Below are 22,162 nucleotides of genomic sequence, written 5' to 3' on the forward strand. Positions count from 1 at the left end.
CATAAAAATCCTTTCAGTAAACATTTTCTATAGTAAAGGTAATGTCAATTAGTAATAAGGAAAGTTAGTACTTACCAGAAAATGGAAATTGGCCAGGCATAAAATACAGTCTTGGTCATTTCTCAATAAGACAAAGAATGAATATTTTGGCGGTAAAACCAATGACCATAAGAATAAAACCAATGAAATCCAACTTCACAACCAAACTACCAATAAGAATCAATAACACTCCAAAACCTTTGAACTGCCCAACGGTAACTAATTATCTATATACAGGTGTACAGGTAAAGGGCTAAGGATATAAAGGAGCGGATCAAGCTTTTTATACTTTTGTATATTATGGTAGTTTAATTTATTTACATTAAATTTAAAACACTTATTTATTATGTACGCATATAATACACACTATTACAACCTCCCCCTGGTTGCAGAATGACGTCCGCGTCATTCAACGGTGAGGTTTACGGCATAAAAAGTACGGATATCTACAATGATACTAAAATACATACCTGGGTATTACTGAGATGATGACACAATATTTAAAAGAGCTGTCTGGCACAAATTAGAGTCTACATTCTGAAAAAGACCATCTTTCATCATCTCTTTCACAAAGTTGGCTCTACGTAACCAATCTGGTTCTGCTTTACCTTGCGTCATCATCACGTAATCTTTCGTCCAATCTGGGACCTTTCTTTGTCTTGTCGACTTCCGTGGAGCAGGAACTGGGGTGTCTTGCAAGGGGTCATCTTCATCCATGGAAGGCTCATCATCTTGCTCAACAACTTCGTCTTCTTCTACAATCTGAACTTCTTCAACTTGATCATCATCACCTTCAGGCTGATTGGCAGGCTCCTGCTGCTGAAGAGCGTCCTCTTCTGAATCAGGTGCTGAAGCTTCTCCGGCCGAAGAAAGGTCGTCACCCTCTTGACTGGAGGTCTCTGGTGGTGAATTCTTGGACACTATAGGGTTACCTATAAATGAAAATTCACTCTCAGAATCTGATATACAAAAAGAATCTTTTGTAATTACTATCTTCGGATTCATCTCTTCTCTCTGCCTTCCTACTTTGTCTAGGTTTGGGTACTGGAGGTGAAGAGGATGCAAACTTGGATCCTGTTGGCAATAATAGGTTACGGTGCAGAACTCTACATCGTCCTTCGCCATCCTCTCGTCTCACCTTGAAAACAGGAATGTTCTTGTTCGGTTGGGATAAGATTTCGTAAGGCACATCTTCCCACTTGTCCGATATTTTGTGCTTACCATCGTATGCCACAATCTTGACAAGCACTCTATCAGTTAACTAATTGATATAAAGTAGACATTGTTCCACAAGCCCCTTAAGTATTAAAAAAAAAACATTCAAATTAAACCATATGCTTGATAATCGTATATATGATTTATGTCTTAAGGATCCTGATTTTGAATGATTGAATGAATGAATGAATAAATATTAAATAAATAAATAAATAAATAAAATAAGTAAATAAATAAATAAATTGAAATGAAATGAAATAAATAAAATGAACGAAATAAAAAAAAAACCAAACGAGTTGTAGTGAATAAAGATCGGGATCAAAAGTCATAATATTATTTATGAAGTCGCCCCCAGACGATTGTGTCTGTGACAGAAGTCTAAGAAGAACCATATAACGATGACTATCGAAGAACAGACAATCCATCATGATAAAATTGAAATGAATTAATTTTTGGAACAATCATGAGTGGACGAGTTGGCGATCTCAGTAAAGAGCAGGAAGATTGTTTGAAAAAGGTAAATGGAGGATTAATAATATTGGGTACCAATGGCAATGCAGCCCCTATTCAGTCCTTTATTCAGCTATTGATCAATCAAATTTAGAATGCAGTGCTTCCTCACTTAGCCACTGTATATACTTTTTATAACACGATCGAGTTAAAATAAACAGTAAAAAATACAAATTCTATAATGTTTTTATCAAATTCCTTAAATTCTAATGTTTAAAGACAGTCAAGAGGACAGTTTTCTAACTCAAGTTTTTCATGTACATGTTCATGATGTTGCTTCATTTATTAAATTTGATTAAGGATTGGTGCTATCTTCAAAAATTTAAATTGATAGTTCACAGTACGTACAGCATTTAGTGCTAGCACAGATAATCATTCTAGTTTTATTTTAGATCCAACCAGTCTAGTGGAACCCTCAAACGGGGGTGAACAGAAGTAGGAAAACCGTACCCTCAAACGGGGGTACGCGCATGCGCAGACACTTAAAAAGGTACCGTTTTCAAGGAAAAACGTGTGGTCCACAAAATATGCTCGTGCAAAGTGATGGATTATTTCGTAGCTCTGTATGTACTCAAATTTGATAGATTAAAGATGTTTATAAAGAGATTGTATTGCGAAAAAGTATATGTTTATTGCAAAAATCGAGACTTTTTCTCTCCCAAAGTTAGCGTATTCTGTGCCCGTCCGAATTTCCTCTGTCCTGTAAACAAACTTTTGTGCTTCAGAAATGAGGTAAATAAAAACGAAAAAAAAATTATTTTTATTTTTTAATTGAAAACAAAGGTGTAGACAATTCATTTTGTATGTTTGTGATTTTTTAAAAAATATTTATTTTTTAAATAAGAAGAGTTATCGTTGTGTAATTCCACTTTCGCTTTAGCGTGTTGCATTAAGGGAAGGAAAACCCTCGTTTGAGGGTATACCCCCGTTTGAGGGTTTGACTAGACTGCCAACTTAGACACACAACATTTGCTAAGTGGCATCTATACTCTTGTGTACATGACGTATGTTTGTTGCAGTGCAGACTGAATTAAGTCTGAACAGTGGTAATTTTAATCAAGATTTAGAACATTATAATCTATTTTAAATATTTTGTCTGTTATATATATCCATTAAATGAAGGTGAGTTTATATTTTTCTTGTTACCACGATATATTCTTTGCAGCGAGGATTATGGGACCACAGGTAACTGCAGGAATCATTTCATGAACATATGTTCCAAGGGCAGATTTTTCTTGATCAAGGCGTTGCTTTAAGAGCTGGCAGTGACACAGTGTCACACAATCACTATCAGTACAGCTACGTACTCATTTCTGATACAAGAAAAGTTACATTTTCATTACATTTTAAAGTATACATTACTGCTGCATTGCCCTTTTTGTTAGCAACTGGTTTTTGTTTGTATATGCCTATATGGCTTATTGCCATTCAGTTCTTTAATTCTGACGTGTTGCTATTTCTCCCTCAGTTCAGTTCTTTATTCCGTGGGACGTACATCCCATAAGCATCATAAGTACAACATTGTATTTATCAATTACATACATAGTACAATAACATGTTATAAACTTACCAACAAGTAATACATGTACATACATTTTATTATATAGCTAATTGATTTAAACATTCCATTCGTAATTTATTAGCATAATATATATATTTCCCTAACTGATTTACATCTTTGGTATTTGTACTACAGAATAATTGTATTAACTTGAAGACACTTGGTCTTCGGGAGTAGTAATGTTTGATGAACTTGTTTCTTAAATCGTGAAAAACTGGACAAATGAATAAAAAATGAAATTCGTCTTCAATATCATTTAAATTACACAGAACACATTTCCTATCACTCCTTATTAAGTTCTCGTATCTTCCAGTTTCAATCTTTAAATTATGTGCTGAAAGTCTGAGACATGAAATTGCTTTTCTATATTTTACATGGATGGGTTTCTTTAAATAACCTTGTAAACAAAAATAATCAACTAAATGCTTATATAACATACATTTTGGTGACTTACATATATCAGATATAGCCTTCTGTTTAAAAACGTCACACATTCTATTGTATGTTATGTCTAATAAAATGCTATCTTTTTGATTACTATGAAACAAGTCAGCTAAACCTAGAGTGTACATTTCATTTTTTATACTCATAACCCAGGGATCTTTATTCTCTACCATATCTTGATAACATGCACTCAAAATACAATTATTACTTTTTCTTAATTTTAACCAATATTTTAATATTCTGCGCTTTCTGTATATATCTAGTGGTATTCTACCTAACTCATAATAAACAGCACTATTACAGGTATTTTTTCTTACACCAAGTATTCTTTTACAAAAATTAATATGTACTCTTTCAACATCTGGACCTTTGTGAAAACCCCAAATTTCAGCTCCATAGCATAACACACTTTTAACATAAGTATCAAAAACATTAATTTGAGTCTCAACATTGAAATTTAAATCTTTCATCTTACTATAAATACTAAACAATGCCTTGTTACCTTGTGTTGCACAGTGCTTCTGTGTAGATAAGAATTTCCCATTATAGTTAAATAATAATCCTAAATAATTAAATTGATTTACAACTTCCACATTTTTACCATTATATGTCCATTTTTCTTCATCTCTTACATACTTTCCATTTCTAAAAACTACAATTTTCGTTTTTTGTACATTTACAGTTAAATTCCATTCTTTTGTATAGCTATACAGAGTGTTTAACATTTCTTGTAAACTTTCAACTGATTCCGCTATTAAAACTGTATCATCTGCGTACATTATTAGAAACAAATTAATCATTTGAAGTTCAACTGAAGCACAGTTATTTTCAATAAAATGTCGTTCAAAATCATTTAGATACATGGAAAATAGTACAGGCGATAATATTTCTCCCTGCAGAACACCCGCAGATATACGAAATGTATCAGTCAATGTACCTTGGTGTTTTATACAGGCTCTAACATTCTTATATAACGACTTAATAATACATAACATTTTTCCTTGTATACCCTCTGTTTGTATCTTGTACCATAACTTAGATCTGTCAATTAAATCAAAAGCTTTTGAATAATCTACAAAGCAACAATATAATCTCTTTTTGTTTCTCAATGTCTTGTTAATTAAACTTTGTAAAATAAAAATAGCGTCAATTGTACTTGCACCTGGCTTAAAACCAAACTGAGCGTCTGTAATAATATTATATTTTTGGTCCCATTCTAACAATCTATTATTCAAAATACACGTAAATAGTTTCGCTAGACAACTAACCAAAGTTATGCCTCTGTAATTATTTGGGTCATGTAATTCGCCCTTTTTGAAAATTGGTACAATACATCCCTTTGACCAGCTATTTGGATACATACCAGAATCAAAAATATTGTTAAATAATTTACATAGAATAGGAATCATAACTTCTTTACATTTAATAAAAAATTCATTAATTACACCATCATCTGCGTTACTCTTGTTACATTTGAGTTTCAAAATTGCTTTCTCGACTTCTAATTCCGATATACACGTATCTAGTTCCTCATAACACGAAGCTGAGTGGTGTTCAACACTGTCGTCAGCAACGTTAGATTCGTTCTTGTTCTCAAAAACACTCTTAAAATGTTCAAAAAATTGATCTGCTGTTATATCATTATGTAGTTTTTTCTTATTCTTAAATAACTTAAAAAATTGTCTTGGGTTATGCTTTCTTAGATATTCCATGTTATTTCCCTGGTATCTTTCATAGATGTGCTTATATTTCTTTGCAGTTTTTTTAAAATCACGTCTCTTATCACAAAGTGAGTTTCTGTTCACAGAACATTTATTAGTATTAAATATGTGTAGACTTTCTTTATAGTCTTTATATTTAGACTTACAGATGTCATTAAACCAGGGTTTATCATTACTTATTTTCCGATCTGTTTGTACAAGACCTCCAGTGACTTTACAAAAAGGTGTCATGATATCACACAATGTCTTACTGAAATTCTCCACAGAAATATCTATCTCCTCTTGTGTATTGAATGATTTATCGACATATGAAAGAAAAACATCCTGAATTTCTCTTATTGTACTAATAGCATCAAGATCAGAACCTTCTTTCCATTTGACTGATTTACATAAAATCCTAGATTCATATTCATTGCCTATTTTGGTATTTTCAATATACTCGACACTTGTATTTAAGAAATTAGTTTTTATGACAAAAGTAAGAGGTGCATGGTCAGAAAAAATATTAAATTTCCCCGTTTGGAAATTAAAAACAGTATCTAATATATTCATGTCCGTCAATAAATAATCTATAGTGCTTGTACCGTTTGCATTAAAAAAAGTAATATTGCCATTACAATCATTTTCCTTCCTACCATTAGCAATGCGTAATCCTGTAGTTTGACACAAATTTATCAATTTTTTACCAAAATTATTAATTCCTTTATCCATACTAAATCTACCAGTTTCGTTTGCATGCGTAGTGTCGTAGTTTACCAAAAACTGTATGTTATTCGCTAACGATTCTTCCAGTACATCGTTAAGAATAAAATCTTCTAGATTTCCACATCTAGCATTAAAATCGCCTGTGACATATACGCAACCTTTATTATAAAAATCAGAATAAGATTCTTCAAGATATTGAAAAAAATCAACATTTTCTTTTTTATAGAATACACTGTTTTCTGGCGGTATGTAACATGCAGCAATAAAGACTGGTTTACAATGCACGTTCAACTTATTTTCAACTTGTAGCCACACCACAGAGTTACAAAATTGATCAACTACCGATATTTTTATATCCAAAATGCTTTTAACAAAAATTACAACACCACCTCCTTTTCCACTTGTTCTTGGAAAAGTGTAACTATCATAACATTGTAATTCCAAATGATCATTATTTGTTATCCAACATTCTAACAAAATGATTATATCATACGCTTTTATAATATCAACAAATTCAAGATCGTCCAACTTAGTTTTTAAACCTTTGTTAACATTCCAGGATATAACAGATAAGTTGGAGTTTCTACTCCCGGACCTGTCCTAGTAACCAGGATGCCCACCAGCTGCATTCGCGCTCGATACCACAGAACTGTACGCTCTACCTTGATCCGAATACTGAGTATGACTACCGCTGTAAGGCTGCTGTCCGCCGTCATAATGACTTGTGCTTTGCGTGTTATGTACCTCTCCATTATATAGATGCTGATGCATATCTCTTTGGGGCTGAGAATATCTCTCCATCCGTGCTTCATAAGATCGCCCTTGTACATTCATATATGGTGGATTTGTTTCCTTCGGTCGCGCATAACTATCTAATGCTGTTGAATGTGTGTCCATCGGGCGCGTGTGCCTATCAGAAGCTGCCGCGCGTGTTTCCATAGGATGATTATGTCTGTCCGTACCTTGTAAGTGTGTTTCCATGGGTCGCATATTTGTATCCGTTGAACGCGAGTGTCTGTCCAGTGGCTGAACGTTTGTGTCAGTAGGTCGTACGACTGCGTTTCTTTGTTGTAGTTGCGTAGACTGCCCTCCCTTTAGCTGTGCTTGCCCAAAGTTGACATTATTGTCGGTTCTGTATGGTTTACCATTTACATATAGCCGATCTTTAACAAGCTTTGTTCTATGTCCTTGGTTTCGTAGTTGCTTCATGATTGGGTAAATTTGTTTCCTACGTTCCTCAATAGCGCTGGGGAATTGTTCATAGATACCATATCCCGATCCTTTTAATCTGTACGCCCTTTCCAAAACACTGACTCGTTCACTTTCGTATAGAAATTTTGCCACAATTGGTCTGTTTTTATTCTGTTGAAACCTCCCGAAACGGTGAACATTACCAAATTCCAGCCTCCAGTCAATCCCTAATTCATAATAGATGAATTCTCGTAGTTTAGTCTCGGTATCTTCATCTTTCGATTCTCCAGCTAAACCAGTGAACACTAAATTGTATTTCATAGAACGCCACTGAAGGTCCACCACTGTGTCTTTAAGCTGTCCTATATCTTCTTTTTCAGTTTGTAATTGTTTCACGTCTCTTCTTACTTCATCAAATAGTTCTTTTTGGATTTTTTCAGCCTGTAACATATTGTTCTTCATTTCCCGTAGTACCTTCTGAAAATCGTCTACTTTATTGGATACGAAACTAGCACATCTTTCTACTTCCGTAGTTTTTTCTTCTACATTTAACAATTTTTTGTCTGCTACACTAGCCCTATTTTCAATAGTTTCCACCTTCGTTTCAACCTGTGATAGTCTTGAATCTAGAGAAAATAGCGTTTGTTCGATTGAATCAAGCTTAGTCAACTTTTTGATCACAGTGTCTAGTTTTCTATTAGTATCTCTGATTTGCTTCGCTATTTTGTCATTTGATTCCCTAAAAACGTGATCAAAATTTCCGGCAGGGGTGGATGTGGCTGGGCCTGGGGGTGATATTTTAGCACTGTCTCCATATAGGACTCTTTCGGCCTGCCCAATAACTTCACTCAAAGGTAATGAGTCACAATCTGATTGATCTAATTGTTCATTATCTGTTGTTATGCTCGTATCTTCACTATTTTTCTTTTTTCGTTTTTTTGATTGTTTTTCTTTGCCTTTTCCTTTCCCACCCATTTTCAAAATGATTTCCTAATGTCCCTTTAATCGCCTCTATGTATCAACCTTGGTGAGTTTTTAATCACAATATACGTGCTCGCTCAGGTATTCACTCAGGCGGAACAGTTAAACAGGTTAAACACATACATGAAATGTCTCAAAACAGCAAGATATTATCAATTCCTTCAAAAAATAAATCGTCTAGGTGTGAAATGCACGTGTACAAACCTATATACTGTTTCAATCCAAACAGCACCCTAATACTTGCTGAAAAACGAAAATTACTGCAAGCCACACCTGTTCACATCTGTCCATAGACTTGACCTTCACCCTCCTATCCTTGACCTTCACCCTCCTACCTGAGTAAAACTCATATTCACACCATTGCTGGCAGTTTCAAATACTGATATGTAGCAGTAATCAGTTGTTATCACCAAGTTTTATTGATAAAATGTAGCTGTAATGATCTCCCAACATTTTGATGAAATGTGGTAATGAGTTGAATTTTTGCATGTAACAGTAATGATGACCTAGCTCCCCTTGAGATTAAGAAAAGCTTACATGTATATCTTTTTCAGTTTAAAGAAAGAGTACAGGATGTTTTAAAACCACCACATGATGATCATTATCTTTTAAGATGGTTAAGAGGTAAGTTGATTATAAAAAGAGGACCAGGTATTTTAATGTATTTTAGTAATTAATTGTTTTAAATTGTTACAATAGTTTCCCACTATAGAAAAATGGTTGGTGAAGGCAGTACGTTGGAAACAATCATTAGAATATTTTAAGATGAATAGTTGCTGATTTAAAAAGATTTTTTTTTTACTTAACTGGTTCATTTTTTACATTTTCAAAGGATGTAACTTTATTTTTCTTGCAAATGGCTTACACACTTTCCAACTAAGCAATATGTTTTGAACTTGGTGAATAGATTTATAAGGATATCTGGATTTTTGTATTAATATGATTTATTTTATTTAATGTAAAGTAAATGAACCTTTAATTATAATTCAAACAACTGTATAATTGATTGTATGCTATGAATTCAATCTGTAATCAATAGTGAGTTTATTCCAATTTTGCAAAATTCTAAACTAATCATTATTTAATTATTATACTGGTGTTCGAACAGGGTACATGTAACATTGAAAAATTTCACCCAAAGAAAACCATCATCAACTGAGGCAAAGCTGAGGTTGATAATAGTTTGTTTGAAGAGTTAAAAGTTTTAATGTTACATTGAACTACATGCTATTTTTATTACACTGAATGTTTAAACACTCATATACAAATAAAGGTGAAATGTTTGCACATAGATTATGCACATGCAGTTAATTTTTTGGGGTATGTCACCATTTTGAGTTGCATGTTTACAATTACATGGAAGAAATTAAATTTCTTTTTCAGCAAGAAATTTCGATTTGAAAAAATCAGAGACCATGTTGAGAAATGTAAGTGCTATAGATCTATTACTTAAAGAATTTCTACATGCAGCCTAACTACTTAAAAGGATTTGATTTCAAAAAAATATTTTTTTTCTCCTTTCTAGATCTATACTTTAGCAAAATCCATGTACTAAATGCTCAAAATATACCAAATATGAAAAAATGTAGACAGATTGTAACAGGACAATATAGAATTCAAAGATTTTGACCAGAATAATCAGTATCTGGTTTTCTGATTTTGTTTGTTTTTTCTGATATTGGGTGTCAAAAACCAAGGCGCACGCTGACGCTAAACATAGAAAAAAACTTGGAATGGCCTAATAAGAACTATGTTGAATGAATTGTAAAGTAATTTATATTTTATTGTTAAAATATCATTTTGTATTACTGCTTTTCCATTCAGCAGTAATAAAAGTATTATCCAACATTTTTGCTAATATGATACTTCAAAGATTTTGTAAAGTTAGTACAGATCTGTAGATTCCATTGGCTTTGCTTCTAAACCAAATTATTTTCCATGATTCTTCAGCATGTTGCTTGGAGGGCTCAAGAAAATGTAGAAAACATTCAAGACTGGGAATGTCCAGAGGTGATCCAGAAGTACTTTACTGGGGGTCTGTTTGGAAAGGATGTGGATGGATGTCCAGTCTGGATTGACCCATTTGGACAGATAGATTTAAAAGGTATATTTATATGTATGCATGCAGACCAAATTTGTGGGGGAAATAATCATATATAAATGTAAACTAGCTGACATGTAGAAATTTTTAGGTGATTACAGGAACTTTATGCATTATCAACACATTATTTTGAGTATAGTATTTAAAAATGTTGATAAACAAATTAAAAAGAATTGACATTAGAACAAAAAAAATTTAATGTGAATCATTCAATAACATTCAAACACAGAGTCACAGATATGTGTGTTTTTTGCTGCAACTGTAAGCAGTACCTGTAGTCATAAGTTATTAGCTCACCTGAGCCAATTAAAGGCTCAATTGAGCTTTTCTGATCTAAGGGTGTCTGGCTACCATCTGTCATTTGGCTTCTTTCTACTGTTGGGTGTAATCTGTAAACTTGTTCACATTTTAGACTTCTCAAAACCCACTTGACCAATTTCAACCAAACTTTCAGTTTCTCAAAGCATCCTTAGGTGGAGGGGATTGGAGTTTGTTCATAGAAAGTGCCTTGTCAATTCATAAGGGAAGGTGAAGAATTCCTAAAAGTTTAATAGCATTATTTAAAATTTTTCTTTTCAAGAACCACGTGGCCAGAAAACATAACATTTATGTGAAAGTTTTTTTTACATACTTTATATAAATTTGTTCATACCATGACTCCCAGGGCAGGGAGAGGGACAGTATGAGGATGGCATGCTTGCATTAACTTTAGTTCTGTTTCCTACTGAATGAAGTATCATTGTTAGTTAAAATAAAGAGACATTTTAGTGTTTGCAACATACCGGTAAGTGAAAATTTGATCAGGTTAGTTATCTGTAAATTAGCAATAGCTTGATTGATCTAAATCTTAATTTTTAGTCTGAAGGCTTTCTGATTAAAATATATCCATTGTCTGTCATTGTTGTAATCGTCATTTTTTAAACTTTTCACATTTGCATCTTCCTCCCAACCAATAGTCAGTTTCAACCAAGCTATTAATTAGCTTGACACAAAATATCCTTTGTTGAAGGGGATTCAATTTGTTCAAATAAAGAGGGCATGTGAACATTGGCTGGGTTCATTAAAAAATCTTTGACTCCAAAAAAAAAAAAAAAAAATCAGGTCAGAAAAAAATTCAGCTTACTTAAAGAATTCATAAATCATGATATCCTCTCTGGAGAGGGCTTATATAGCCTATATGCTGCCTGCTGCCCAGTCCATTGATGCTAACGCTTCAGTACATAATAAAATAAGATCAAATCAAAGATTTAAAATAGTGTTTAATTCAAATTTAGTCACATTTGGACCCTTGGTTGTAATATGGGGCTTTAAATGGGCAATCAGAGTTTTACAAAGTGTACATGGTCTCGGGAATAAATAGGAAAATATTCACAATTCGCAAAGCAATATTTTCATGGAAATGGGCCTTTGGAAGTAAGCCACAAAATAATGTTAGATAGGAATACATAATGGGATAGAAAATCATTTTTTTAAGCTTCTCAAGACCAGAAAAGTCTTGATTAGTAATATTTATTTGGAAGATAGAGAAGATCAAGTTAAAACAAATCATCACCCTTTGGAGTAGCGACGGGCAATAATGGACAACTATTTTTTTTACATTTGAGAATATAGGGAAATATATCTTTTGATTAAAAAGAGAAGGGCCTTGGTGATGTATGTGAGCATTATGGTTCTTTACCTCTTTTTTTTTATTTCCTGACTAAAAAAATAATCAGTATCAATATGAAAACACTTTTACATTTTTTTCTTTTAGTTTTCAGTATCTCAAATACACGTCAGTTTAGTCTATTGGGCTATATCTATATAAACATGCAGATTATAAGTTTATGGTTTTCTGCGAGACATATATTCTAACAATGTTCATACTGCTTTTCTTACTTGATTAACTGCCAATCAACTCATGTACTACCTACAGTACATTACTTGTTCACTTGATTGCACACAGTAATGAGGAAGTTTCTTTGGCTGCATCCTAAAAGATTAATTTAATTCTTACTAATGAGACAGCTGCTTTCAGGATGAATGAACCTTGAACAAAAATAATAAGAGCTTAATGAAGAAGAGTCAATCTCGTAATTTTGTTCAATATTTTTCAGAATATTAAGTTTATTAAAGTCAAGAAACATACGTCTCATAGCCAATATATTTACAATGATACATTTTGATACATACAATAATGAAATTAACATCCAACATGTACAATACATAATATTCAATGTCAATAATCATTTATGAATTAGTGAAAGACATTGTTTCACTCGCTAATTACAAAATTTTCCTAGATATAATTCTTTTACATTCTGTGTACTAGCTAGTATCTGTATTGTAAACTTTAAGTTAGATCTTTCATCATGTTCATATTGCTTCCAGACATTGATCAGCTACTCATGCAACATTTATAAATCTTAGCAAAGTATACATCTCTAAGTTGAACAATGAAAGGGATCACATTTCAGTTTTTTCAGCTTGCTTCATGATCTCTTTGATTTCATTTTCTCAATATAAATAGGAATGTTAAAGTCAGCCAAAAAAGCTGACATTATCAGGGCCAAAGTTCAGCTCCTTGAAAAGCTTCACAACAAGACATTTCCAGAATTCAGTGCAGAGGTAAATTCCTACACTGTTTTTCACTTGAAACAACAATTGGTTATGGAGTACATGTACCATATTGTCACTATTGCACACAGTAAAATTGGTGTATAATTTTTTTTTCAGTCATTCATTAATCAATGATTTACTCTAAAACTTGTATTTGTTAAGAACAAAATAGTCATTTTGTTCGCCATAGTTTATGTAGTGTGAAAAGGATTTTTTAAAAAGAAAACTTTAACTTTGCAATATTTACAGAGAGGGAAGAGAATAGATTCTCTAGTTATCCTATATGACCTTGCCAAGCTTGGAATGAAACATCTGTACAAACCAGGTAATGCAACAAATATTGTTTACTCTTAATTATTAAATTTAATCATATACATGTATGTAATAGTGTCAAGAAATAGACTCTTAAACACTAGCTCACCTGAGCAAAAGGCTCAAACGAGGTTCTTTGATCAAACAGGTGTCCCATGGTTCACAGTATATCTGTCCATGTAGCTGTAAACTTTTCTCTTTTTACTTATTTTCCAGACCTACTGTCCAATTTTACCCAATTTGGTACAAAGCATCCTTGGGTAAAGGGAAGTCAGCGTTGTTCAAATTAAGAAACACACTCACATTTATTTATTTTTAAAAGCACAGGAGAAAATAATAAAACTTATATGAAAGCTTCTACTTAGTTGTCTTAAAAAATAAAGACCCACTGGACCAGGAGAAATAAAAGTCTTTTATAAAATTATTCTCTTAAGAATCATTGGAACAGAAATGATGAAACTTATGTGAAAAACATCCAGACATAGTGAAGGTTCTGAATTATTGATAACATCCCCCCTCCCTTAAGAGTCAAGGAGAGAGGCATCTACTGTATGAGATGTTCATTCATTTACCTGTTGTTATTGTAGTGCTTGAAAGCAATCCTGATCAATATGTCAGGATGGCATGTAAAAAATAGTCCTTAGTAGTAAAGATCAAACAGACTTCATGATTTGTTTTCCTTTCATGAATGTCTGTAGGGAATGCCCTGCTAATCAGTTGTTTTCTAATATCTGATTTTCAACATTAAACATGTTAGACTGCCTGGATTTTGTACACAAAATAAGTTTACACACTTTATATTTTATTGATTCAAAATTCAATATTTTTTCAGAAATACTTTAATTATTAAACATTAGTTACAATAAAGAACTTTTCAATTGTATTGGAATGTGGGCGTCCATTCTAAATAATACACTGTATTTCATTTTCTTGAAGTGTAAGGCCTTGAATCATTATTTTATAAAGAATACATTGTTAGTAATAATTATGTTGATCCATTTTGTTTGTTTCAGGTGTCGATGCATATTGTGAAATGTTAACAATGTTTGAAGATCATTACCCTGAAACTTTGAAATATGCCATAGTCATAAATGGTAAGAAACAATTGAATGGCATTGATAAGAATTAAATTTTGAAATTATTTATACATGTATATATATAACTGGTCCATCAGGACTGGTTGAACAACCTTATACCAGTATTGAATATTGAAAGAAGAACTTGGATATGGATTTCAAGTAAATTAAAAAAACAAAACAGACAGAGGCATATTTTGATTTTAAATTGAAAGTCATTCTGGTTAATATTTTGAAGTAGAAAACATGCTAGAGTTTGTTTGGAGATTATTGTAATTTTTTAAATTACAATAATTACAATTTACAATTTTTAAATTTTAAAAAAAATTACAATTTTTTAAATTTTGTGGTTCTGAAGGATTACACCTTTGTTGATGGAATTCTGAATTGCAATGACAATTTTAAGATTTAACATTAACATGCAAGAAAAATGTGATACGAGAGTAGGTGTCAGCTTGTCAGATTCAAGTTTGGAACATGTTTTTCAATAAGAAATCTATTAGTGTATTACATGCATAAGTGATACCAAATTATTTTGTATTGTAGATTTGTTAAAATACATCAATTCAGTATTAAATATTACTGATGAATTTAAATCTTGTGTCCTTTCAGCCCCAAGATTTTTTCCTATAGCCTACAATATTGTGAAACCATTTCTATCCGAGGCAACGGCTAAGAAGACAATTATCTTAGGAAGTAAGAATTTTGTTACTTCATAATTTTTAAAGTAAAATTATGTGAAAAAAATGAAGACATATATCACTTTCCACAGAAACATGAAATAATTTCTCTATGTGACCTTGAATTTCTCTTACATCATTTTTAACACCAACTCAAAATTACAAATACATGTATAGTAGATCAATTATTATCTACATGTTCAGAAGGTGTGATATTTTTAATGACATATGCCTTACACAAGCTGAGATTAAAATTTGTATCTGCATAAATTGAAAAGTTTAAAATTAACTTTTCTTGAAGAAAAATGGGGTTCATAAACTTTCTAAAAGGGACCAACTTAGTAGCAAACATACAAAGCCATTTGATTTGCAAATCCCAATTCATAGATGTATGTACTTTCACAGTTTTGATTCCAAGGTATTCGTACTTTAAAAGGAATATTACTTTAAATCCTGAAAGGACTGATGTTTTAATTTACAGCTAATTATCGTGACACTTTATATCGGTACATCTCTCCAGAAGAGTTACCAGTTTGTTATGGAGGTAAACACACAGATCCAGATGGGGACCCTACATGTAAATCACAGGTATATAGGAAAATGGATGTAACAAAAACAAACTGTTCCTCATATATTTTTGAATTTTTCATATTAAATATTTATATAGAGAATAATAATACCCTTTTCCATATCAAATCCTGTATCAGCGGGAGACACCGATATCAGCCAGAGGGCCGAAGGCCCAAGGGCTGATATTGGTCGAGGGCAGGTACAGGATGTGATGTGGAAAAGGGTATGTTTCATTATGTTTATTACATACTTAGTAATAAAATACAGTACACATTAAGCAAAGAAGAAAATAAGTAATCATTCACATGCAGATTTTTTACATGTACACGGTCTATTGTCTCATTCGGTTTGGGTTTGTTTCTACATGTACTTCTATTTCAAATGTGCCCGATCCGCAATTTGAAAAAATTAATCTATTATTTGTCAGTTAGATTATCTTTACATTCAAAAAGTTAAAATTAAGAGAGTATGTAACCCCCAAAATATGTGTATGGTCACGAGTACTGTTTTTTGAGGTTTAATTTTCTAGGTGTGATATTGATCCGTATCAGCCCTGCAAATCCATATCAGCCCTGCAGGGCTGATACGGCTTTTGTGACGTCAGGCATATCGCATATGCAAAAATCCTGTATTTATTACTACGTATGTAATAAATATTATTATGAAGCAAACTTTGAAGAAAAACAAACTTTTATTGCCATTGAAATCAAATGTAGGATTTGAAGAATACAGCCTACTCCGGATATATTGAATTTCAGGGGACCATGCAAATCATTTCAATATATCCGTAATTCAATATAAGCGAAATCGTGACACTGCCATTTTGTAAGTTCAATCCCGATATAAAATAAAGAAGAACAAACCCGAACAAATTAATTCGGTTATCGTTTATCTTTAACAGTAAACAGATTTTACATAGAATATAAGTCCTTGAAAGTTTAAATGAAATTATTTCTTTCTGTTGCGTTCAAAAGAAAAGACAATCTTCAACCTCATTATAATTCCACGATCGCTTTTATTTACGTTTTGAAGAAAAATCACCGGATTCAACGGTTGAGTACTGTCGAACGCTGCTTGTATTTCATCGTAAGTGTACTCAGGTTAATCCCTCAGCTATTTGGAATTTAGACTTATCAATAGCCATAATGTATCTAATTTCAAAGTTAAGGTTTTTTCTTCTAGATCCATGAGGGTTCCTATATTACATTTAGCCTCAATATCTCAATATTATGTAAGTGGAAATGAAGAATTTAACAGTGAATAATTTTATTTCGCAAGAGCATTCAGTATAAAAACACATAAGGTGAAAATTTAATTATTCACATCTTTTATATCAACTGGTCAGTCAGGCTTAATTTCTGTCGCTAACCGTAACGACAGCCGCCAGGGAGTACTTCAATATAACCGTTATGAAAACAACTCATTATCACCTGTGGGGACCGATCAGTGACATCAATATAAGCGAAATTTCAATGTAGCCGATTTCAATATAGCCGTTATTTTAATGCAATGAATGTAAGAAGCAAAAAATGGGGATTTGTTTTCATTTCAAAATAAGCGGAATTTCAAAATAAGCGAGTTCAATATAAGTGGAGTAAGCTGTAGTTATTTATAAAAAAAACAAAACAAATAATACTGTATTCCAACTTTAATTCAAGTGGGAGAAACTTAAGCGAAGTTTGCGAGAGCATCGTCATTGCAAATATTTCTCAGAGTTAATTGTTAATTAAGGTATTAAATATTTTATCATGATAGCTATTTGATAATTGTTTAAGTAAGTTTAAATAAAATTTGACAGAGTTTCAGGATGAAAATTACATGACGTGATTTATGTGTATTGAAATCCATCAACTATGAATGAGACTATTAACTTGTGTTAATTATCAAAGTGTTATAGAAAAAAATGCTTACAGGTCAGATTTCACCAGTATGAATGTTAAAGGGCTAAAAAAAAAAAAAAAACAGTTCAATTTCATGCTCAACTTAAAACTACAGAATGATGAACTTCTGAACCCTGATATTTCAATACCATGGATATGTCAAAGTGATTTGAAAGCCCCAAACACTTCACCATTCATTAAATATATTTTGCCCTTGATATCTTGAAGTTTCTTCTTGGTCTTATGGAGTTTGGGATGACAAGATTTGACTGTAATTATTTCTCAGATTGGACAAGGAGGTGATGTACCAAAGTCGTACCAGAGGCAGCAGATGCTTTCAGCAGAGATAGATAATGCAGTGTGTGTGACTGTGGGACGAGGCTCCTCCTTCCAAGTGGAATGTGAAGTTCCTGTCAAAAACAGTGCAATAAGGTTAGTATGGACAATCAAGGCAAAAATGGCAGAATAAATATATACATGTAATGATGTATTAGCATGCAGGTTCAAAACTTTATTGATGGTTATATTTTTTAAAGTTGTATATCCTTACCTTTTTTATTGGCATAAAAAAGTACAATCTACTGTATTTTTCTAATAGGCCCAATTACTAGTAAATTAGTTGAATTTAAATGAAGACATATATATGATACCTTTTACATTCTGAGACTGATAAACAAATGTAAGTGCCAACTACTATAGCTACTGTACCTAATTTTTATCAATATGATAATTAGGGTACATGTACTCTAATTCAGTGTGAAAATAACAATCCTGTATTGATGTGTCGTGCACTGTAATCATGTTGACAGCATTGAATTTAATCTTAAGAAACAGATTATTGTATTGAAGTCATTGAATGTGTGAATGTATTTTGCATGACAGGAAGAAATAGCAGTGCACTTAATTGAAATACATCACATAAACATCTTTTAATTTGGTCAAGAAATAAAAAAAAAATATTTCTTTTCTTAAACGAAAGTATGCAAATTGTATGGACATGCACTTACCAGGGAAATATGAAAAAAAACTTTTAACTCTGGTTTTTGTAGATGGCAGTTTTCTACCCAAGGATTTGACATAGGATTTGGGGTTTACCGGCGTACAAAGGAGGAGAGACAGAAAGCTACTGACATGGAGGAGGTCCTCCCCAGTAAACGAGTGAACTCTCACCTGGTGCCAGAGGACGGAAGTGTTACCTGTACCGATGTAGGAATGTGTGAGTATCCTATGAAGAAAAAGAATGTGTAAATATCTGTTACTGATGTAAAAATGTGTAAGCACAATGTACAGAAATTATCCTGTGAAAAAGTAAGAATGTGTATCCTGTATAAATGTAGGAATATGTATTACGTACATGTATCTAGTGAACTGTGAACAAAATATAAAAATATTCTGTGAAGCAGGAATGTGTAAGTATATATAGTTGTATGTAGTCCTTTAACAAGGGGATATGTAATTAAAGAAATATTTAAAAAAGGTAAGGTTGCTGAAAAATTTCAAGTACCACTAGGCAGAATATTATCAAACTTACACAAAGGGGTGGGAATATATTGTATAATTAATTAAAAATTGTTCAGGAAATCACCAATAACTATAATATCCTATCCAAGATGACTTTATAACATATTGAGTGTATGTGAAAACATGTGAAGAAAACTTTTGCAACAAATGGTGACTGTATTAGAGCATCTAGCTGTCCTTAAGAGTCACTGCTTGATTTCAAGGTGTTACCTGATGGTTTTCAAACACTTTTTTAGTTTTGTGTTTCTCACTATTGTTTTTCAGATATTCTTCGATTTGATAATACCTTTAGCTGGACCAGGAGTAAGAGAATTCAATACCTTGTAGAGATTCTAGAGCCAGACACTGAGGACTTCACCAATCCCAACGCCTCTAAGGCCAGCTTCAAAGTCAAACATTAATGTTAGCCGGTGTTAGAATTTTCCTATGAAAAAATGTTGTTATATGCTAATACATTAGGTTATGAGTGGTATGAAAACAGCAGAGTAGTTATTAGATTATATAGATATGTTTAAGTTTATATATTTTATCTTGGTTCATCTTCTTCAGCAGAAAAAGTCATAAAATGGTGCCAAAGATCAATATCTAATTATTTAAAATATGTTTGATGTTTTTAATTTATTGGAAATTGATGATACATGCCATATAAATTATGAAAGGTTTATCTTAACTCTTTAAGGTTTAATTTTTAACCCCTGCTCTAAATTTCATTTTTATTGAATTCCAACATTGATTCGAAGATGTAAAGATATATGTTTTTTCTTAAAAATGCTTTGATAGTCCCATTTATTAATTCAGAGATTAGTTTCTTTATTTTCAATCACAGTCAGTTGACGAATGGTTGTAACATGATCCTCTGCCTTCCGTTTGTGAATTATTTAAGAATTCCTAGTTTATCATACCAATACTTTGATATTTGATATCATTAGCTCTTCTACGACAATGTCTTAAAATCATCAAACTTTGTGTCATTTTGGAGTTGTAGAGTATGATTACCAAAAGTGACTAACTTTTAGAATCTAATTAATAATCTCATGGCTATATCTAAAAATTTAAGATAAATATGTGGCTTTGAATTTTCACACTTTGTCAGATTCATCTTGGGTTCTCAGAGTGTTTTAACTAAAATGTAAGTCATGATGACCTACTTTTTGAATTTCAAGGTTTATATAAATATACAGGGTACTTAGAGGCCTCAAATAGAAGTGATATTTGTTGTAAAATTTATCTGAAGAGCTATTCAAGGCTTTTGGGCCTTTTGTTTTTAGTTGTTATATTCCATAAAAGTGAAGTCTCTAAAAATTAAAAAACAGAAAATGATAAACAAAAACGAAGTATTGGTTAGATAGGCTAAAAATTTGATAAGTTATAATTATCAGAAGGAATTGGGTTTAAATCAATCGTTCCTCTGATGATTTTGCTGTCAATGGTCCCATTTGTAAAATAAATATAAGATACAAAGTGGTTAAAGATTTTCATATGGTTTTTCAAAAAATTGGTTAGGTCTTTCATCTGTCCTTGCTTAAATTCAGCTATTATAAAGAAGTAGAAGAATATTTTATAATAAAATTTATACAATTTTTTTTTTATTAATTTGTTAAGTATCAGTATTTTTAATTGAATTCAAATTAAGGAATAGGAACATAGGTATTTGAAGTAAACTGAGTAGAAAGGTATTGAAATTTCAAATTTGGAAATATCTTTTCATAGTTCACATTTAATATTGTTAATATTGAAAGTCTTTAACCTGCTACATACTATCAGGAAAAGATATTCATTTTGATTAATTCATATAGAATATGATATGTACATGTATTTGTAATATTTTTTATGATTATATTTACCTCTATTGTTGTTGTTTTTTAATTAATAGTTTATTGTTCTGTTGTATATTTTATCTTAAAACCCAAGTGATATATTTACATGACAATGCTCAGTTGTTTTTTTTTTTTATGTTTGAAAATCATTTGCTCTTGAAAAAAAAAGTTGCATTAGTTTTGTTTTGTACATGTAAAAAGCTCTATTATTACCAGATCATTGTTTCTTAGGTAAAAAAAAATGAAAAACACTTCCTTAGCCATCATTTGACACTAAACATTATTTGGTTGTGTACTTTTACACATTTGACCTCTTAGGAACCACAGAGTCAATTTTATGTTTATGATAAAAATTCTTTTTTTTGTAGGTAACTGTTAAATTGAAATTTCACAACCTGGCATCTTACGGTGCATTTTCAAAAATTTCAGTACATCATTAAAGGGATGGGTTGGAGGAGTGTTATTTTCATTAATACGTTATTTTTTTTTATAAACAACTGTGAAATGTTTAAATAATTACAATCTCCAGTCTTGATAAAAATAATATTCATTTTATCAATTATGCTCCAAGCTATACTGCCATTTCTTTTCACTGATAGTTAATTTACCTATAGTGATTCAGTTTTCAAAGACTGGCATATAATTATGGGTGATGTGTTTAAAAGGTTTACATTTTTCTGCTGAAAAGGCCTGATATTTTGTTCCCATTTGTTTTATGGCAGAGTCAATCATATAATGTTTCAGATAACACTATGATGTTACAATGATGCTTCAATACACCCTATTTTCATGATGATATGTAAGATTTTTTAAATTTTGATATTTTAGACTTAATTGTATTATTAATTGTGTTGTTGATTCTGTCAAATGTTTATAGAATTAGTACATAAAGTACATATGTAGTAAAATATAATGTGATGTTTGTCTTATAAATCGATGGATTAATTTAGAATTCTCTTTTACCTATGTGTAGGTTTTCATCATCAACATAACCTGTGAATAAACAATTGTATTTAGTATACACTTTACAAGACAAATTGTTTACAAGTCACTCAGTTTCATTTAAAGTTGTCATTATATGAAAGGAGTAATCTTTAGACTGAATATAAATAGCTTTTTATAACATACATTTGATGATTTTTTTTGGTTTTGTCTTTAAATTGTATTTTTGTTTGTTTGTTCTTCTTAATTTCAGCTCGTCTGAGTTCTGTTCGGAATTTGTCAGTTGCCTTAAACTTTT

General features: G+C 31.7%; 1 protein-coding gene across 1 annotated transcript; it reads left to right on the forward strand.

The window, feature by feature from the left end:
• The first annotated feature begins 1,652 nt into the window (after nucleotides 1–1,652).
• Nucleotides 1,653–21,001, forward strand: LOC134233632 (SEC14-like protein 2). Its single transcript, XM_062715618.1, has 12 exons — nucleotides 1,653–1,771; nucleotides 8,922–8,991; nucleotides 9,751–9,794; nucleotides 10,318–10,471; nucleotides 12,978–13,075; nucleotides 13,316–13,391; nucleotides 14,392–14,472; nucleotides 15,067–15,150; nucleotides 15,616–15,722; nucleotides 17,871–18,016; nucleotides 18,634–18,800; nucleotides 19,370–21,001. Exons 1-12 carry the CDS (start codon nucleotides 1,718–1,720, stop codon nucleotides 19,504–19,506), a joined length of 1,218 nt encoding a protein of 405 aa, XP_062571602.1. The 5' UTR covers nucleotides 1,653–1,717; the 3' UTR covers nucleotides 19,507–21,001.
• Nucleotides 21,002–22,162: the final 1,161 nt, after the last annotated feature.

This window comes from Saccostrea cucullata, unplaced genomic scaffold (assembly GCF_032062105.1).
Source record: "Saccostrea cucullata isolate Sc308-1 unplaced genomic scaffold, CSIRO_AGI_Scuc_v1 ctg174, whole genome shotgun sequence".
Classification (NCBI taxonomy): Eukaryota; Metazoa; Mollusca; class Bivalvia; order Ostreida; family Ostreidae; genus Saccostrea; species Saccostrea cuccullata.